At 57.8% G+C, this 18,296-nt stretch overlaps 8 protein-coding genes across 8 annotated transcripts; 4 read left to right on the forward strand and 4 right to left on the reverse strand.

Annotated features, from left to right (window-relative positions):
* Positions 1-273: 273 nt before the first annotated feature.
* B0I36DRAFT_310171 (S-adenosyl-L-methionine-dependent methyltransferase) lies at positions 274-1,633 on the reverse strand. Its single transcript, XM_046152223.1, has one exon. The coding sequence runs from the start codon at positions 1,417-1,419 to the stop codon at positions 658-660; it is 762 nt and encodes a 253-aa protein (XP_046018256.1). The 5' UTR covers positions 1,420-1,633; the 3' UTR covers positions 274-657.
* An 863-nt stretch (positions 1,634-2,496) lies between these two features.
* Positions 2,497-4,081, forward strand: B0I36DRAFT_310172 (diphosphomevalonate decarboxylase). Its single transcript, XM_046152224.1, has one exon. The coding sequence runs from the start codon at positions 2,609-2,611 to the stop codon at positions 3,848-3,850; it is 1,242 nt and encodes a 413-aa protein (XP_046018257.1). The 5' UTR covers positions 2,497-2,608; the 3' UTR covers positions 3,851-4,081.
* Positions 4,082-4,321: 240 nt separating this feature from the next.
* On the forward strand, positions 4,322-5,479 carry B0I36DRAFT_232648 (cytochrome c/c1 heme-lyase; the record flags this gene model as incomplete). Its single annotated transcript, XM_046149158.1, has 3 exons — positions 4,322-4,519; positions 4,895-5,067; positions 5,200-5,479. 3 exons carry the CDS (start codon positions 4,322-4,324, stop codon positions 5,477-5,479), a joined length of 651 nt encoding a protein of 216 aa, XP_046018258.1.
* A 409-nt stretch (positions 5,480-5,888) lies between these two features.
* Positions 5,889-7,370, reverse strand: B0I36DRAFT_357541 (vitamin B6 photo-protection and homoeostasis-domain-containing protein; the record flags this gene model as incomplete). The annotated part of the gene is made up of 4 exons (XM_046157811.1): positions 5,889-6,808; positions 6,884-6,947; positions 7,028-7,135; positions 7,230-7,370. The coding sequence occupies 4 exons, from the start codon at positions 7,368-7,370 to the stop codon at positions 5,889-5,891; spliced, it is 1,233 nt and encodes a 410-aa protein (XP_046018259.1).
* A 1,058-nt stretch (positions 7,371-8,428) lies between these two features.
* On the forward strand, positions 8,429-9,710 carry B0I36DRAFT_357542 (uncharacterized protein; the record flags this gene model as incomplete). Its single annotated transcript, XM_046157812.1, has 2 exons — positions 8,429-9,438; positions 9,533-9,710. 2 exons carry the CDS (start codon positions 8,429-8,431, stop codon positions 9,708-9,710), a joined length of 1,188 nt encoding a protein of 395 aa, XP_046018260.1.
* Positions 9,711-9,969: 259 nt separating this feature from the next.
* B0I36DRAFT_259428 (putative MFS transporter) lies at positions 9,970-11,550 on the reverse strand. Its single transcript, XM_046151105.1, has 2 exons — positions 11,483-11,550; positions 9,970-11,423 (listed from the first exon to the last, which is right to left on the reverse strand). The coding sequence occupies exons 1-2, from the start codon at positions 11,524-11,526 to the stop codon at positions 10,184-10,186; spliced, it is 1,284 nt and encodes a 427-aa protein (XP_046018261.1). The 5' UTR covers positions 11,527-11,550; the 3' UTR covers positions 9,970-10,183.
* A 3,550-nt stretch (positions 11,551-15,100) lies between these two features.
* B0I36DRAFT_357544 (uncharacterized protein) lies at positions 15,101-15,616 on the forward strand (the record flags this gene model as incomplete). Its single annotated transcript, XM_046157813.1, has 2 exons — positions 15,101-15,188; positions 15,312-15,616. 2 exons carry the CDS (start codon positions 15,101-15,103, stop codon positions 15,614-15,616), a joined length of 393 nt encoding a protein of 130 aa, XP_046018262.1.
* Positions 15,617-16,173: 557 nt separating this feature from the next.
* On the reverse strand, positions 16,174-18,166 carry B0I36DRAFT_310179 (polynucleotide kinase 3 phosphatase). The gene is made up of 3 exons (XM_046152225.1): positions 17,680-18,166; positions 17,323-17,617; positions 16,174-17,243 (listed from the first exon to the last, which is right to left on the reverse strand). Exons 1-3 carry the CDS (start codon positions 17,903-17,905, stop codon positions 16,244-16,246), a joined length of 1,521 nt encoding a protein of 506 aa, XP_046018263.1. The 5' UTR covers positions 17,906-18,166; the 3' UTR covers positions 16,174-16,243.
* Positions 18,167-18,296: the final 130 nt, after the last annotated feature.

Here is an 18,296-nt window from a genome sequence, read left to right on the forward strand (position 1 = left end):
GTCAGCTTTACACGTTCTGTGACCACATATTGCAGATGCATTGATCATAGATAACATGTAGTCACTGGAAAGTATCATTGAGGTGATATATGCCTTTAACATTGACGAAGGTCGAACCACCAACATGTCTTGGCCATGTAGTCCGACGAGAGGCGGCGACATTGGACGATATATCGCGTGATTACTGCCCATCATAAAGAAGACCAAGCTCGCAAATGCAGGTCAACTTTCTTCAGTGTAGCATAGGGTTTATCACATGTATAGTTCTGATGTGTGCTAGTTCTAGTGTTGGTGTTCTTGATATTCTTGGTATGCTCGAAAGTGATGTTGAAAGCAGCAAGACACTTGACTGCTTCTGAACGTAGCTCCTTTGCTCGATCCCAGAGATAATGTCAGGCGTTTGGGCTAAACAAAGAAGAGATAAACGTTTGCGCTCGGCTTCTGATATGAGGAAATGAGAAATGGTGGTCTCATTGATATCACCTTTGCAATGAAGCATCGGAGCTAAGTGCTTGCTGTGGACAAGCAAATGATGCCTCCCTATAGACACCCGGCCATCACTTAGTCCAGATTGTATTGCCATATTCCTTTGTGATTCTTATTTGAGTCCAGTACAACAGGTTTTGACATCAGCCAAATGATCATCACGCCATCAGATCATGGCTTCTTCCCAAGACACAGCACGAACGGGAAATCCATCGGCTCTCCCTGGCTCGCGTTCGCGGCATCAGCATGGTTTCCAAACTCCCCCGGGAACTTCTCGACCGTCTTCTTGGTCGACCACGCGACCTTGACGTCGACGTCGACGAACCCCGCGTCCCTAAGCAGCCCAGCCATCCACTCCCTCGGGATCCCATGCCGTTCCACCCCGACCATTTTGGACTCCGGGTGGAACTTGCGCGCCGCCGGCCCAAAGTCCTCAAAGTCCGTCAGGGCTACCCACCCACCGGGCTTCAGGCATCCGTACATGGTCTTGAGCACGGCGGGGATGTCGGCGATGTGGTGAAGAACGAGGTGCGACGTGATCAGTTCGTACTTGAGCCTGCCCTCGGATCCGTCCCCTGCCGGCGGGAGGACTTTGTCCTCCGGGTCCTCGAGCAGCGCGTAGATGGCCGTCACGTTCTTGGCCGCGTCCGGCTTCTCGAGCTTGATCTGGAGAGCATTGATCATCCCCTCCGCCGCGTCGACGGCGACAATCTGCGAGGCGTAAGGAGCCATGCGGAGCGTGAGGGTGCCCGTGCCCGCGCCGATCTCGAGGACTGCGGGCTTCTGGACGCCGGTGAAGCTGCCGTCATTGGCATTGCCAAAGTAGCCTGGGAATTGCTTCCGGATCGCCTGCCATGCGCTCTCGCTCTGAATGTGGATAAATGGGTTGTTGTCCCATGCTGCTGCCTCGGCACTGAACCTATCTGATGCCATGATACGTGAGTTGTATGATATGTCGTCTGTCGGAAGAAGGACGATGTGCACAACGCAGCAAGTGACTTGTCGTTGAGGGTCAGCTGGACCTAGACTTTGGAATACCTGGATTCTTCTCCTGAAGGAACTGGTCTCTGAAATGCTAGAGTCTTGAGGCTTCAATCGGGCGGCTGAGTTGAAGATGGGGTGCTCCGTGAGGCGAGGGCTCCTCCTTCCCCACACTCTGATGGCACTTCCCCGCATCGTGCTAGTATGGCTCGGCGATGATCATGGGCTTTGAGACGCCTGGTCATCATGGACAACTCAGCCCATGGCAGCTTGCACTATGTCCATGTGATTTCATTGTCCGACAAGTTCATTGATTCGTATATAAGGCACTTTGGCAGCTTGTGATACGCCCAAGACGTGGATGTGTTCATCGTCAATGTTGTATTCAGCTGTATGTTAGACACGAGAAATGGGTGAAACTGCATAGGGAAACTCCACGCAAGCGGGACACCTAATGAGCTAATGAGAACGAAACGGCGTCAGAAGAATATTTGAGCAGAGGCAGTTCTCATCGCAACTGTTTTTTTGATTTGCTGTTACTGCCAATGCTTGCTCATCACCACTTCCTTCAAAGTGATGGCAGTTTCCAAGCCGCTGACTCACCATCATGCATCCACGACGCATGTCGTGATTCGTGTCAGACTGAGGGTAGCAGATCTCCATCGTTATTGGACGAAAGTGCTGTACACTGACAAGTGACATCTGCGGACGCTTGTCAAGTTATTTCCCCTCTCTTTCTCTGAAGAGGGGGCCCAGGTTGTAAGACATGCATGTCTGTAACAAGAGCTCAGACATCTCAGACACAAAGACAGGAAAGACGACATGATATAGTCATCCAGCCTGGCGATTGAGGCGGCAGACAAATACATCCTCTTGGGAACTGTGCCTGGTCCATGAAGATGCAGCCTGGGGGGTGACAGGTGAAAGGGGGGGCCCCTGGACCTGGATGGACCCTGCCTGTTGGCGTGCCCCTCATTAAACTAGGACCCCGCCTGCCAACCAGACTTTCACGAGATTCACCGGTAGTCTGTCCAACGGGCCAACCCCTGAGCTAGAACAAGCTCTCGAAGCCTCGTGGAACTTGCAACCTCTTGTCCCAGACCGCAACTCTCCCTTGTACACACCAGACCACACTGCAGACATGGCCACAGAACGATCCCGCTGCGGCGTCACCAACACAAAGGCGCCTGCCAGCATGTACATGGACCTCAGCGGCCCGCCCGTCTACCGCGCCACGACGACCGCGCCCGTCAACATTGCCGTCGTCAAGTACTGGGGCAAGCGCGATCCCAAGCTCAACCTGGCCACCAACCCGTCGCTGTCCGTCACCCTCTCCCAGGACGACCTGCGCACCCTCACCACCGCCTCGTGCTCCGCAAAGTACCCCAAGGAGGACACCCTCACCCTCAACGGCCAGCCTTCCGACATCAGCGGTGCCCGCACCCAGGCCTGCATTCGCGAGCTGCGTGCTCTGCGTGAGGGCCTCGAGAAGGCCGATCCTTCGCTCCCCAAGCTCGCCGAGCTGCCCCTGCGCATCGTCACCGAGAACAACTTCCCCACCGCTGCTGGTCTCGCCTCCTCCGCGGCCGGATTTGCCGCCCTCGTCCGGGCCATCGCGGACCTCTACAAGCTCCCCAACGACCCGACCGAGCTCTCCATCATTGCCCGCCAGGGCAGCGGCTCGGCCTGCCGCAGTCTGTTCGGTGGCTATGTGGCCTGGCGTGATGGCACGCAGGAGGATGGGCTCGACTCCAAGGCCGTCGAGGTCGCCCCGGCGTCGCACTGGCCGCAGATGCGCGCCCTGATCCTCGTCGCCTCGGCTGCCAAGAAGGGCGTCAGCTCGACGTCCGGCATGCAGCAGACGGTCGCCACGTCTGGCCTCTTCAAGCAGCGCGTCGCCGAGGTCGTGCCCAAGCACATGGCCACCATCGAGGAGGCCATTGCCAAGCGTGACTTTGCCACCTTCGCCGAGGTCACCATGCGCGATTCCAACTCGTTCCACGCCACCTGCGCCGACACGTACCCGCCCATCTTCTACATGAACGACACGTCGCGCGCTGCCGTGCGCGCTGTCGAGCAGATCAACGAGAAGGCCGGCAAGACCGTCGCTGCGTACACCTTTGATGCCGGCCCGAACGCCGTCATCTACTTCCTCGAGGAGGACGCTGCGGCCGTGGTTGGATCCTTCTACAGCATCCTGAGCGCCACCGAGGGCTGGAAGGACGAGGCCAAGTCCCTGTCTTCGGACATTGCGCTGGACGAGACTATTGCTCAGATCCTCAAGGCCGGCGTCAGCCGGGTGATCCAAACTGGTGTCGGCGAGGGACCGGTCAAGTCTAACGAGCACCTTGTCGAGATCAACGGCGAGGCTATCATCCGGTAGAGGGACCCTTAGATTTAGCAACGCTTTGACTATCGTATGTATATAATGTTAGTGAGCAACCATTTAGCCATAAGATGGCCCGTCCTCGCAACCCAAAGCACATGCATACAAGGAGGGGTTCGTGGATGTAGTGGATCTGACAGCATCGTCAAAAAGCAGCCGCATCAACAACCTGAGGTGCAGTCTGACATGGAACATCACGATGAATTGCGAGTAGAACACTGCCCGTCCGCTTCACATGCTCCGATCCAATGTGAAGACTGTGGACCCCTGGCGCTGTCAATACACGCCGCCCGCTCCGTCCCGAAGGGGCCCCACAAAAAAGTTGACGGAGTGTCGCTATTCTTGCTCAGCGGCACCACAGCCCACCTAATCCTTGACGGTCGCCAAACCACCTCCGTCAATACAGCAACTCCTCCGCATCACTCCGTCAGCAGTATTGAGCCTGCACTACTGTCAGAAACCAGAAACATGGCGACACCAGAGGACGACAAGTGCCCCGTGGACCACAAGAGCCGGGAAGCCTGGCTCCAGCAAGCCCGGGCAGCTTCGGCGGCAACCTCCCCGTCCGCGACGACGACGACGACATCACCACAATCGCAAGCGTTGCCGCCGTCGCACCCGCCGATACCTTCCTCGGCCGACGCGAGCGGCGCCGAGAGCTGTCCGGTCGACCACAACGCGCGACAGGCGTGGCTGGAGCAGGCGCAAAAGGCCCGTCCACAAAACACGCCTGCGCCGACGGCGACGCCCGGTCCTAGTCCCACCAGCAGCACATCAGCAACATCAGCATCATCATCATGGTCCTCGTACATACCACGGATACCATTTCTCTCGAGCTCCTCGCCCTCGTCTGCATCGCCACAACAACAACCACCGACAGACCCATCAACACAACAACAGCAACAGCAACAACAAGCACCACTCGGCACACAGCGCCAAGTCTCCACGATCCCGCGCTCCTCCTCCGGGACGGCGGCGGCGGCGGCGGCGGGCAACCACATCATCGCCAACCAGGAGCAGGAGACGGGCGCCGACAGCAAGACGGGCAACTGGATCTACCCGTCCGAGAAGATGTTCTTTGACGCGATGAAGCGCAAGGGCCACGACCCGCAGGCGCCCGACATGCAGACTGTCGTGCCGATCCACAACGCCGTCAACGAGCGCGCGTGGCAGGAGATCAAGCAGTGGGAGGCCCCCTGGATCGCGGGGACAAGGTAAGTTGGCCCGGAACCATCATCCCCCCTCGCTCTATTTTCGAGCACCCTCAAAGAAAGAAAGGGGGAAAAAAAGGAAATGCGGGTGAACTCGCCGCACAAATGCTAAAACAAAAAACCCTCACATTATAGCTGCCAGACCCCGCGCCTCCATTCCTTCAGCGGCCTGAGCACAAAGCTCTCGCCCAAGGCCCGCCTCAACACGCTCCTCGGCTACCAGGCGCCCTTTGACCGGCACGACTGGGTCGTCGACCGCTGCGGCACCGAGATCGAGTACATCATAGACTTCTACGCCGGCAGGCCGAACCCAAAGGGCAACGGGATGCCCAGCTTCTACCTCGACGTCCGGCCGAAGCTGAACAGCTGGGAGGGGGTCAAGATGCGGGCCTTCAGGGCCGCGGGGTTCTCGTGATCCACCCCTCTCCCCCAAGTGTGAAGTATGGAGTGAAGTGAAGTGAGGAAGTAAGGCACAAATGGAGAGTGCTTGTAGAGTTTATGTGTAACGATATCAGGAGGCGCTCCCTTCACGACAGAGACGGGCGGAGCGATGATGTATGGATGGATGTCTTTGTATCTTGACAAGAGCCGGAGGAGAGCTCATATGTACCACTAGACCGCCTGGATATGCCCTTAAGTCACATGCTGCCACTTGATCCACGTATAGAGTGGTTTGAGCCCCGAGTACATCTTCCATGTGGGCATGACATTGGTCTCTGAAAGCAGTGTGTGCTACCGTCACATTCCTCAGCCCGCCGCGAAAAGCACATTGTGCCCTGTGCCCTGTGGTTTTCGCATGGCCATCTAAAATGTGTCGTGCCAGTCTACTCTATTCTGATTCTGATGGCTGGTCCTGTCTCCAGAGCAGCAATGCGCGTATCCCAGCCCGCCAGCGTCAGCTTCTCCCAGAATCCTTCCTTGTCGAGTATCGCCATGTCAGCTGGTCCAACGAGGGCTGCGACCCAGCCCTTCAGGGCATCCAGGGGAGAGGCATTCTCCTTCAAGAAGATCTTCAGTCCACTCTGCTGCCGCGCAAGGACGTACCGGTCTGCACCGTGCCGCTTGAGGTCTTCGACACTAACCTCGCCCGACTGTGGGAACGTCCGAGCATATTCGATGGGAGGGCCCGCCAGCTTCCAGCTGAGAATGTGCTCACGCCTGGCTACTTTGGCTGGTGACGGGACAATACCGCTGCGGAAGAACTCCTTGGTGACGATTGTCGCGCGCTGCCGGTTGAGGGAACGCATCTGCACGCTGCGAACTGCCTGGTAGTTCGTCCAGAGGTGCAAACCGACCAGCAACAACATCGACGTCCAGACGGCCGTTGGCGTCGTCACGACCCGGATAAACAGGCTGCCCGCCAGCATACCCAGCAAGCTGATGACTGTCTCCTGGCTGCCGTCCTTCGCATTGAGCTCGGCAAGGTTGCCATTCTTGGCAAAGTGCGCGGACAGGCTCGCCTTGGACGCGCCGGCCGCTACGCCGCACAGGGCGTGCAGCGTGCCCGTGGCGCAGAGAGAGAAGACCTTGGCATAGTGCGGCAGTGCCGGCGAGAAGACTTTGATGATCAGGGCGGCGTCGTTCAGTATGTCCGCCAGGAAGCGGAAGTACTTGCACTCGGGCTCGATAGCCTGGCCTAGGCGATGGGCAAACACGATGGTTGAGATGCGGCCAATCGACTCCTGAAGGACGGTGAGAAGCACAGCCGCCGTCGCGGAGGAGCCCTCGTCGCCAACCCCCAAGCCTGGGCATATCTCGTGGTCAGTAACGTGTGAAATAGGCTTAACGGAAACAGGCCGAGCGGCCGCACCACACTCACCTTGCAGTGCTGCACGGGACGACAACAGCCCGGCGATTGTGCTAGAAAACGCTTGTAGGGAGTCCTTGGGGCACCATGTTAGGACTTGTGGACTGGTTTCAAACGAACAGCAAATGTCGTAGCCGTCGAGCTGTGTGGACTTACGTAGACCTGGTATGGCGTGTAGTCTGGGGTTACAGTGTGCGGGTAGCCGGCCGGGAGGAAGACGTCCAGCACTGCCCTGGCGACACTCTTGGCGGTCTGCTTTGGAATCTGGAGATGTTGCCGTGGTGTCAGCGTGCTGTTTGGTAGTGTCTGGGGGCCCGGCTCAGGTGTCTCTCTTTCAGAGAGGGCCGCAAACACTTACGACTGCTTGCCACGTGCCGGTGGCAGATGCCTTGTCTTTGTCGTAGACGCAAAGGACACTGCCAGCCTCGTCGACAGCGCTGACGAGCCTTGGCGAGAACGACTTGTCCGACATGTTGTCACCAAGCTTCTGCTGGCCCATGCTGGAATTGAGATGAGCGGTGCACGGCTACAGGCCCCGACGGTGCTGGCTGTGGTGTAGTTGGCAGACTATCGCGCCGACTGTTTGCTGGCTACGTACGAATGGCTGCCAGAAGCCAGGCTCGACCGACACTCGTTAACGATTGTGTGCCTGGCTCATTGTTTGCCGCGGCGGCACCGTCTTCAATGTCCTGACTTGAGCGCGGGCGCGCGGAGGGGTGTTGTCGATGGTGATGGGCGACTGACGTGCAGGTTGTTGAGACAGACAGACAGGTGGGCGGCGGGGTTTTGTTTGTAAGTGGACGGACGAACAATGGCACGGTTCCTAAGTACGAGCCGCATTCAAACAGCCAGTCGGACAATTGCTTGCCGATGCACCTGCATGCACTGCTAGTTCAGCCTGTCCTAGGGTCAATGCGGACTATTATTGATCAGTCGCATGCAGCATGGTTCATGTGTTCTTCACTGAGCAGCAGTAGGGCTGCATGGCCACGGCCTCATTGTGACGCAGGTACAATGCTCATTGACACACGGCCATTCTTCAGCAACCACGATTAGCATATAAGTCATGCAAAAGTCGACAAAGTCTTGGAATATTTTTGGGAATGATTCTCGTCAAGCTCACAAAGATTCTTGGACACGTCGGCCCCCATCAATTCCTCATCTTCTTTCTCACTACCCCTACACAAGCTACAGCTTTGTTCTGCTCTGCCAGCCAGATCGTCAGTGTTTACTATTGTAAACACAACTTCAAGCACTTACACTGAAGCGCAGTGTAGTTAAACTCCTTTCCTTCGTCAGAGCGGGAGGAAGCCGGCAGCAAAGCAGCGGACTTTTTTCGAGAAGTTATGAGCCTGGAGATATCGGCATAACCACTTCTTCTCTGGTTCGTTGTCCTCGGCAAGTTGTCTTGCCAGAGCCTTTGGTGTCACTGAAGATACTCCCTGATGAGGGATTGTCGTTGATAAAGCTGTCCTGTTCTCTGAGCCAATCTCGCCTGCAGGAGCAAGATCTGGAAGTTCTGACCGCCCAATCTGCTATTTTCCTCACACAAACGCCATGGCAGTATCAGACAGCACCTCGACCAGTTCCTCCAGCGACAGCCTCTGGGTCGACCGAGGCATCCTGGCGTCAACAGCAACTCGGCGGGATCAAGGATCTCAATCCAGTACCTCCAGAAGCTCGTCCCAGAGAGGGGACGGCGATGCTGGTCGCAAGCGGCGTGGTCGGAGGGACTCGTCTTCCCCTCGAACCTCCAAGAACTCGTCCCGCCAGACCTCTCGCTCTCAAGGGGACAAACCCAGCACAATAACCACCACCTCGGCCACCCATAAACCCTACAACCCCTTCGGCAGCCTCTACAAGCCCGTCACAAACCACCGGGCGTACCGCTTTGGCAGCCACACCGACCAGCGGCCAGATCACCGACCCGCGCAGCGTCTCGCGCTACTAAAGCCCGCCGCCGAGGAAGAGTGCTGCGGCGACCCCGTCGTGGAGCGGTCCATCGCGGAGCGGCGAAGGGTGTACCTGGGCAGCCTGGCATACGGGACCGAGCCCACCGAGATCGAGGCGTTTGTCCGCAAGTATGGTGTCGCGGGGGGTTATGTCAAGATGCACATCTCTATCGACGAGTTCACGGGGTGGAACCCGGGCTACTGCTTCCTGGAGTTTGAGGATGCGAGCGCCGCGGCTCGGACGCTGGACCTGCTCGACGGGAAGATGCTGAAGGGCCGGCCGGTCAGGTGCTCCTCGTGCAACCCGAAAGGCGCCACCCTCGCTGGGCGCCGCAGAGGCGAGAGCGAGGCTGCTTTCCGTCGGTGGGGAGACTTTGTTGGCGGCGGTGCTGATGGCGATGGTCCTGCGGCTGCTGCTTCGGCTGAGTTACTGGGCGAGCTGAGGAGTGGCGACGATGTGCCTCGAGGTCCGCAAGGTCCGGGCCAGACTCTGAAGTACTACCAGAGTCGCCACGAGGGTGTCAAGCGGCGCCTCTACGTTGGTGGTCTGCCCAGGATGCACGACCAGGCCATGGCGTACAACGAGATGCTCAAGTTCTTTGATGGGTATCAAGTGTAAGACTCTCCTCGTTCCCCGGCTTTTCTTGCTTTTCCTGATTTCACGAATGGCATTGCTGACAGGCCGCACAAAATTGGCGGGAATGTTTAGTGTGACAGCCAGCAAGCGCTTCTCGCCAGCCCCGGTCCAAGCAGGCAACGGCAGGCGCAACTGGCAATTCGTCGACTTCGTCAGCAGCGAGGAGGCGGGTGCTGCCCTCGAGGCGAAGAGGTGTTCGAGATGGCGGGGAGCAGTCGTCAAGCTGGCCTGGGCCAAGCTGAAGGACTGAAGTGGCGAGTGCAGCCGCGCGCAGAGACAAAGAAGCTCAGAGGACTGGACTCTGTCCTTCGCTCCACCAGGCAGCGTAACATGAAGCCCGGAGCTACTCGAGCTTTCTTCTCAGCGATTGCTTTTCCAGAGTCTGCAATCTCTCATTCTTCAGTCAAGCATCTCCCCTTCCGCCACCACAAGAGGGCCACTCAAGAAAGAGCACGAGACGGCGAGGAAGGACACACATTGACGGCACAGTCGCAATGAAGAATGTGGTTATCCCCTGCCTGCGTTGCCGGACACATACATAAGACAATACCGGAGATACAGAGCTTCATGAACCAGGAGGAAACAGAGATGGGCACGCATGTTGGGAATATAGCCCCGATGTAGACAATGGGATATTTGGAAATACTTCTACTATGAAGCCAGCCGCTCTCTTCGTTCGTTTCAAAGCTGTGACTGTCATTGTGCCCCCTGCCCAGAAGAAACTTAGAGAATATACCGGAACCCGATGCGTCCTCCATCCTCAACACTCTCCGCAGCCTCAAGCTTCTTATTTTGCCTCCTGAGAATCTCCCTCAACGCGAGCGCTAGCACCGCAACCAGTAGCGCAACCGCCGCCGTGCTAATGCCACCTGGGAGGTACCGCGGCCCATTGCTTGCAGGGTACATGTACGGACCATAGATGTTGGCACAGTTACCAATCATGTTGGCAATGCTGATGCACGCGCTGCGCTTCACCAGGGGTCGGGGAAAGCTGTTGGCCACCCAGCTCAAGATGATCTGGTATGCCGCAACGGCGCCCATGGGCATGAGGAACATTGCAAAGAAGCGCGCGCCCGTGTTGAGCGTGGAAACGACAATAATGTTGCCCACGACGCTCACCAGCATGAGCGCCGTGATGTGGTAGCTGCGGTCGCCGGTGCGGCTCGACGTGTACGTGACGGCGAGCGACACGAAGAAAGTGCCCATCCAGACGGGCACGGTGAGCAGCAGGGTCTGCACGTTGCCGTAGTTGAGCGTCTTCACGATGGTTGGGAAGAAGTACTGGAAGCTCTGGCTCAGCAGTGACGTGTGCTGGAGCAGAGTGAACAGGTACAGCCGCGGGTCGCGCAGGGCGAGCAGCACGCCTTCCTTGATCGAGATGGCGTCCGCGGTGTCCTCCTCGCCTGTGTCCTCGCGTAGGCGCCACTGTGCGTAGGCCTGCTCGTCGGTGGATAGCCAGCGCGTGGTAGAAGGATAGTCTGGCAGCACCAGGACCGCGACCAGGGCGAGGCCGACGGTGATGACGCCCTCGATAATGAACAGCCATCGCCAGCCTGCTATCCCATGCGCCCCTTCGAGATTGCCCAGTACACCAGCGCCAATCAAGCCACCAAAAGCGTTCGCGAGAGATGATCCCGCATAGAACCATGCCATGCGTTGCACCAGCTCGCTTCGCTTATACCATGACGACATGAGGAAGACGGCCCCGGGGAAGAAAGGCGCCTCCGAGAAGCCCAGGAAGAACCTGGCTACCACGAGCCCTGCGAAGGAGTGCGCCGCTGCTTGCGAGGCTGAGATGATGCCCCAGAGAGCCATGGCCAGGCTAAGGTAGACTGAAGGTCGTACTCGAGTAAGAAGGAGGTTGGAGGGTAACTGCATCAATAGATAGCCAACGAACAGAATGCTGGTTGCGGTGTTGAAGTCTGTCCCGACCATGTTAAGGTCTTTCTCGAGCGTGCCAAGTCTGGCCTCTACAAGAAAGTTAGCCACGCGGAATGTCATCAAGGGGTCAAAGGTGAAGACTTGCGTGCGAGCGCAGAACGATCCAGGAAGTTCGTTAGATACATGAGGACGAGTAAAGGGAGTAGCCGTAGGTCGACCTTGCGCAGGAGTCGCTTGTTCGTGTCGTGATGCCACTCAGCAGTGGCCAAGTTGAACTGCCGGAATAGTTCCGCCTTGGTGGCATCGACGCCTGTCCTGGATGCTCCGCCGTCAACTGCCTCCAGCTCTTCCTTGGTGCCGTCGGCTCTGTCATTCTCGCTGAAGTCGGCCTTGCCTTCGCCTCCCTCACCATTCTGTGCCGGGAGCGCAGCCATCTTGTTGCAACTGTCGTGACCGGCAGCGGGGAGAGGGGTGTAGTCGTCTGGACGGAAACAGTTGGCGCGCGAGGGATGGTAGGATAGAGGCGTGGAAGCTGAAGGGAAGATGACCCCTTTGTTCTGAGAGACTCAGTCAGTTAGGGAGGAGGAGAGAAAGAGCCGCCGACTGTTTTGTTCCTTTTGTATCCCACGGAGAGAGGCTGCGATGCACTATCCTGAGCTCTTAGGCCGCCCCCCTTTCGTGATGCATTGTCGCGAGCCACCGAGCATGGCGTTGTTGGGGACCAACATGACTCAGTTTGCATGGACGTCGGCACTTTCCCAAGTCACTCTGCGAAGCATTTCGTTCCCAAATCTTTGCCCGGGGGCGCGCCACCAAGCCTCCAGTGCAGCCTTCTCCGCACTCGGTTCCCACATTTCGCCTGGAGACGGATGCGGGGAAGTGGAGTCAAGCCTGGAGAGACAACCAGAGACGTGTAGACTTTCACTGGGGCCTCTGCCGATCTGCTCCTTGTCGGCTGATTGCCCACCGAAACTCCCCTAGGCGTGGGGAAGATGCACGGTCCTGTCCCTCGTCTCGCGGCCACCACCAAGGACAGTATTGCAAAGCCAAGGCTGGCTGCCAAGGACCTTGGTTGTCGACCCAGAATGGCTGTGACATCGAGTCAGCGGCTTCGACTGAGTAAGATATGACATCCATGCACCATATCTTCAGAGGCACACTCGGATGTCGCCAGAAGAATATGGCCAAGCTGCTCAGCAGATTGAACGTAGCCATCTCTTGTCATAGGGATCCGATCAGAAACCCAGCTGGTGGGCTTCAGTGTGAGGCACTTGAGCTTGCTGACACTTCCCTTTTGCGTGTTCATCCCCTACCTACCCACAAGCGTCAGCTTGATAGCATGGCTGTTTGCTCAGCAGCTGTGCCCGATAGCTATCGCAGTAGCTGATAGGACGTTCAAAAAGCCAGGCAGACATGGCGCAATGGTTGCTTTAGTGCCAGCACCGACTGCTAGGCTTGATCAGCATTTTGGGTTGCAGTGGCTTGCCGTGGGCTGAGGTTATCAATTGTGCGGCCTGAACGCTGCCTTTATCGACGGTACCCCTTGGGCTGGCCGAGATGTCGTCTTCGAGCGTAGGTCATGTTGAAAGTTGGGGATGATTGCAACACAATTGGCACACTTGACGGCGGCGATGGAAATAGACCAAACCTTGCAATCGGAGTATACTTTTAGTGTCTCCTCGGGAAGCCTGGAGTCTGCAAGATTTGGTCCCCCGCATCTGCCCACCCTCTCCTGCCACGTAAGCTTCGATTTCGGGTGGTTTTGAGGCGCAAAACATGGATTGTAGTGCAGAAGTGGCGGAAGTCGATTTATCGAGTGCACGCGTGGGGAGTAGATTGACAGCAAGGCGAGATCATTGGCAGTCTGTTGCCCCTCCAGTGTGTGCTCGTCACCATGGCCTAACGCAAACAGCTCAAGCCATCAGATCATCGAGGTCCATTGCTTCTGAACTAAAGGACGGCAAGGACCAAACTGGAACCGCGTCGGCGACGAAGAATTGCTAAAGTCGAGCGAGGTTGCCTGGCGGCTGAGGGCTCGCATGTGCTTGCCAGGAGTGGACTCGTTTCAGATCCAGTGCGAAACATGCTGCTGTGGGGACGAGCCGAGCGTGCGAGATGCTTGAGTTATCAGAGGATGCAGTAAATGGATGGACAAAAGCAACCCAGGAAGCACTGCACTAATACAGCGATAGTTAAATCTGGCATTTCACACCGTCGAACGAAAGAAAGTCTGGCTTCACCGGCACAATTCTTTGGTGACAATGGGCACACGGATTTAAGCTGCGGACATCACAGGCTTGCCAGCCAGGTGCGTCGAGACCCGGAAACCTGCGAACACCGCATTGCAAGGAGTCCGACGAGGCCGGGCCAAGCTGTCGTGCAGCATCCCCGGACTTGACGGGACAGCCCCAGACAGTTAACACGGATGTGTGCAGGTCTGCACAGGCACCAAGTGATTGGTTGAGGGGTGGTTAATCGGTTCGGCTCGGTCGGGTGGTGTCTTGCCCTTGTGCTCTCTCGCTCATGGATGCAACGCTACGGCGGCTGCAAGCCTCGGTCCCCCGAGAGAGAGTGTATGTCGTGTGCAGCAGATGGCGTCTTGGGCCGAGCGAAGCACGCGAGCACCAGGTCAGGGCCTGGGATTCTTGTCAAGGGAGGACTGAAGGCCGCGCCAGCATGGATAGTGGTCGAGACTCAAAGACAGGACGTGGAGGCAAGAAAAACAGAAACTTCCATGAGAGGAAGGAGCACCCTGGCCCACCAGGGCTGGGCTGGCTGGGCAGCAATGCTCACGCTCCGAGGACAGGACACGCACAGCAGGTGCGGGCTCCGAAAACGCTCCTGCCTACCTACCCTCCGCTCGCATCCCACATGCACGCATGCACGCACGCACGCACGCCGGGGGAGCCGGTGGGGAACTGACAGGCCCAGCTGCAGCTGCTCAAGCAAGTCGACCCGAGCCCGTCAACGACATCTTGGGGACGCTGCCGCCCTGGCAGGCACCAGCGGGCGGGCGACCCAGCAGCTGATCTGCAGTGGCCACGGGTGGGCGAGACAGTCTCACCAGCCCCGCCTCTGGTGGTGCTGGTGCTGGGGGTAACAGACGGGGGTCAGACAATGGAAAGGGACGTCCAGCAGGCAGGCAGTCACTCGCATGGAAGGCGGCATGCGCCGATGGTGGAGGGGCTCGGAGGGATGCGCGCGCTGGGTGGTTGACGTGAAGGAATTGATAAGCTTGTCCCCCAAGCGGGTGCAGATAATGCACATGTGGGCCGAGCGTGGGCTTGCGCAGGCACAGATCGGCCCATCCACCAGCCCAAAACCTGCCCATCCAGTCCCCTCCGCCCGGCGGCTGGGCCCCTTCCTCGGGGATAATTATTTGTTCGCCGTCCTCCCACGCGCTCTTCCCTCTCCTTCTCGCGCTTCACTTTTTGTCTCTGCTTCCTCAACTGTCTCAATCCTCCCTCTCCGCATCCTCACCACCTTGTCAGAACAACGTTGCGCACTCCAGTCTTCGGCAAAAAGCAGGAAAGGGAAAAGAAAAACCTTTAGTCGGCCCCCGCCTTGCGACCCCGACTGCACCCATACGTCAAGCCGACAGTACCTCTCCGCGGCCTGTGCCCACTCCCTGTTCCTCCCGACGCCTGTCCCGCCCCAGCACAGCGTTACACAACCAAGCTCCACGCACGTCTGCGACATTTCCCGCGGCCATCTCAACGACAGCACTTCCTTTCCATCACCACATCAACCACCACCACAATGCTCGCCACTCGCGCCCTCCGCCAGGCGGCCCACGCCACCGCTCGCACTCCCTTGATTCAGTTCATCGGAAAGCGCTCCATTCCCTGTATGTCCTTGTCCCGACCCTCTCTCGGACTGCTCCCGCGCCATGAGCCTGGCACCAACTCTGTCCTTAATGCCACATGTGATTCAGAACACCAGTTCACTGACAGTTTGTCCTACATCGCAGCCGAGGTTGACCACACCCCCAAGCCTCACCCAGAGGCTCCTGCCAACGCCCTCCCCGGCTCTTTCGGCACTGTCCCCAGCGGCAACTCGCACAACAGCTTCAGCTCCTACCGCGACAGCGCCCAGCAGCACGGTCCTCTCCGCAAGACTCTTGGCCTCGCTTCAGGTGCCGCCCTCGGCCCCGTGACTCCTCCTCAGGGTCAGTACTTCGATCGCAACGAGCTTCCTCAGCGCTTCCGCCGCACTCCCCTTGACCTCGCCGAGATCGAGGCCATCGAGACTGGTGGTGCTACCCTCTTCGGTTGAGCGGGCCGGAGGGCTCACTGGGGATGAGAGAGAGAGAGGAAGAAAAGCCATTGCGTCATGAGGGCCACCCGTCGTCAAGTCAACGAGGTGTCGGCGCCCATGCTGCTATATCTTGACGTTTCAAAAGTGAAGGCTCGGCTCTCCATGCCCGAGCTATTCAGTCGCACGCCAGACTGGTCACGCAATCATAAAAAGGTGGCCAACAGTCAAACGAAGCAAAGATACCCACGATGTGATTTCACGGATCGTGCAGGACGACCGTATTGGAGCGGATAAAAAGCATGATTTCAATGTATTATGATGCGAAGCACGGGTTATCTGTACGATTGGCAAAAGTCGGTTCACTCGAGATGGAATCCGGCACCGACCCTTTGCGATAGGTAGGCATGGGAGACCACAGACTATCCCGCGGCCGTTTGTGCGAGGAGAATGGAGGAACATCACACACCAATTGCCCCTCACTTCACACGTTTCTGGAGGTGCGCCACGATACCATTGTAGAAAGTCTAGAGGCTAGAATAGACACTACCACTCCAGGATTCAACCATGCTTTGCTCAATGGGGTTTGCTCAGATCGTCCACAATATTTGCTTGCTTACTCGACCGTGCCTCCCAGTGCGCTATGGCTCATATCCAATAGCGCCCCCAAATTGCATAGTCATCCTTGCTCCCGCGGAATTTGAAGTCTATTTCCACGACATCCTCAAACCCTTCCTTGGCCTTGGGCTCCTTGAAACGCGCGTTGAACCCCGTGAAAGCCATCTTTGGCAACGCCGTCCGCTGCTCGGGATTCAAAGACCCGGCGTTGAGCGCCCTGACGACGTCGTTGTGCTCGCACAGCGCCATGGGCGTTTTGAACCACACGCAGCGGATAGGCACGTTGAACTTGCGCGCGAGGTCGATCCACTCCTTCCTCCTCTCCGGGGCCCCGTTGGTGTTGTCGATGACTACCGACTCGCCCGCGCGGAGGTGCTCCGTCGCGACCTGGAAGCACTTGTCGAGGCGTTTGAGCGTGTCCTGGTTGATGCGCTCGTACCCCAGGGGCTTCAGGTGTCTCCAGTAGAATGTGCTCTTGCCGGCGCCGGGCATGCCGCAGAAGAGCACAATGTCTTGCTTGTTCTTCTTGGCGAAGAGGACCTCTTGGCTGCCACCCGCTGCGTCGTCGCCTTCCACCGCCTCGGGATAACTCGCCAGGTCGAAGTCACGCGAGAATTCGCGCGGTTCCTCGCCGAGGAAGAACTCCTCTGGCGTCTTGTATGCGATGCCAATGTTCTGCGCCAGGTTGCGGTCCGAGCAGCTAAAGTCCTTTGCGACTGCCCGTCCGCTGACGATCTGTGCCGTGCGGCCGCCAGCGTCGCCGACGAACAGGCTGTGCTCCAGGTCGACATCTGAAGCAGAGAAGCCGTAGTCAGAGCACATTTCCGTCCACATGCCGGTTCGCGGTTTGCGGAAGATGTCCCTGCCCGTGGCGGCGTAGACTGTCGTTGGTATGTTGAGCTTCGCTAGCACGGCGGAGCACTTCTGCTTAAAGTTGGAGACCTTCTCCCCGACATTCTTTGGGACCTTGGCTTTGGGATCAGGGTGCAAGGTGAGGCCGCCTTGGTTGCTGAGTATCACAACCCGATAGCTGGTGCGGCCACAAGGCCAGTCAGCTTTTGGAAGCAATTCTTCCTCCGATGCGCCCGCGCCTAGGAAGGAGGACTTACCCTTCTTCTGTGTACAGTTGTCGAAGCCTGGCCGGTACACTCGAGTCCCACCATTTCCAGTCACCGGGGCTGTCGCCAAACTTCTTGCCAGAGGCCGTCGTGATGAGTGTGGAGTCCAGGTCAAAGGCAATGACCTTACGCCGTTTGACCGGGGGCTCCTCCTCTTGCACTTCTGGCTGGTACCTGCCCACGAGCAATGTCGCGGGACTTTGGGCGTCTGGTGCTCTTTCTGACCAGCTTGTCCGATCTTTGGGCTTCTGCGAGGCCGGGGTAAAGAAGTTGGCCACGGCGCCCTCTACAGAGACAGAGTGAGCGAGAGGCGCTATTGTTTGAATTGGTGGAATATGAGTGGCATACTGGAGATACTGCTCTCGGCCTTACGCTTCTGAGGCGGCGGCGAGATTGGCTGTGTGGCTTTCCGCTTGCCAGGTGTAGGTGATGGCGGCATGGCTGCAGTGGTTGAAAGCAGTGTCTTGCGCCGTGGAAAGAGACCCTGTGCTGGCCGGTAGGTGATGTGTCTAAATACGAACGGAGTCGTCGTCCTCAATATGAGATGCCTGTGCGGTATTAGGCAACCTTGCATTGCCTGGGCAGAGTTATGCAAGATTCGGTAGCAGGCTTTGGTCACAGGCAGGCAGGAGTTCAAGTCACTCACTCGGGTGAGGTCCGCAGGCAGGGCGGCAGCCGCGATGCGCGTGTGGGGCTGCCGCCGTTCACGGCCTCCTGCGTGGGCGTGCAGCACGCGAGATCACGAGACCAGGACCACCTTCGCAGCTCCCTCTTCTTCAACTTCGTTCATGAAATAGGTACTTCGCTGCATTCTCACATATTTTACGTCAATCCCAGGGACTTCATATAGGCTCATGTTTAGAAGCCATGTCGACATTTCTTTTTAGTTTCTTGTCGGTAACGTAAAGCACGTTCCTCACGGACTGCTCAACTACTACCTTATACATCAAAGACGAGGTACTCAG

Source organism: Microdochium trichocladiopsis (genome assembly GCF_020744255.1).
Source record: "Microdochium trichocladiopsis strain MPI-CAGE-CH-0230 chromosome Unknown B0I36scaffold_1, whole genome shotgun sequence".
Lineage (NCBI taxonomy): Eukaryota > Fungi > Ascomycota > Sordariomycetes > Xylariales > Microdochiaceae > Microdochium > Microdochium trichocladiopsis.

What these genes read in the sequence shown, in the direction of transcription:
- B0I36DRAFT_310179 (XM_046152225.1), bottom strand. Translation starts at nt 17,905, where the DNA reads ATGCAAGGTTGCCTAATACCGCACAGGCATCTCATATTGAGGACGACG. An exon ending in GGCCGAGAGCAGTATCTCCA is followed by an intron (nt 17,618 to 17,679) that starts GTATGCCACTCA and finishes CTGTCTCTGTAG; the next exon opens with AGGGCGCCGTGGCCAACTTC. An exon ending in CAACTGTACACAGAAGAAGG is followed by an intron (nt 17,244 to 17,322) that starts GTAAGTCCTCCT and finishes TGGCCGCACCAG; the next exon opens with CTATCGGGTTGTGATACTCA.
- B0I36DRAFT_310171 (XM_046152223.1), bottom strand. Translation starts at nt 1,419, where the DNA reads ATGGCATCAGATAGGTTCAGTGCCGAGGCAGCAGCATGGGACAACAAC.
- B0I36DRAFT_310172 (XM_046152224.1), top strand. Translation starts at nt 2,609, where the DNA reads ATGGCCACAGAACGATCCCGCTGCGGCGTCACCAACACAAAGGCGCCT.
- B0I36DRAFT_259428 (XM_046151105.1), bottom strand. Translation starts at nt 11,526, where the DNA reads ATGTATCTAACGAACTTCCTGGATCGTTCTGCGCTCGCACGCAA. An exon ending in CGTTCTGCGCTCGCACGCAA is followed by an intron (nt 11,424 to 11,482) that starts GTCTTCACCTTT and finishes TGTAGAGGCCAG; the next exon opens with ACTTGGCACGCTCGAGAAAG.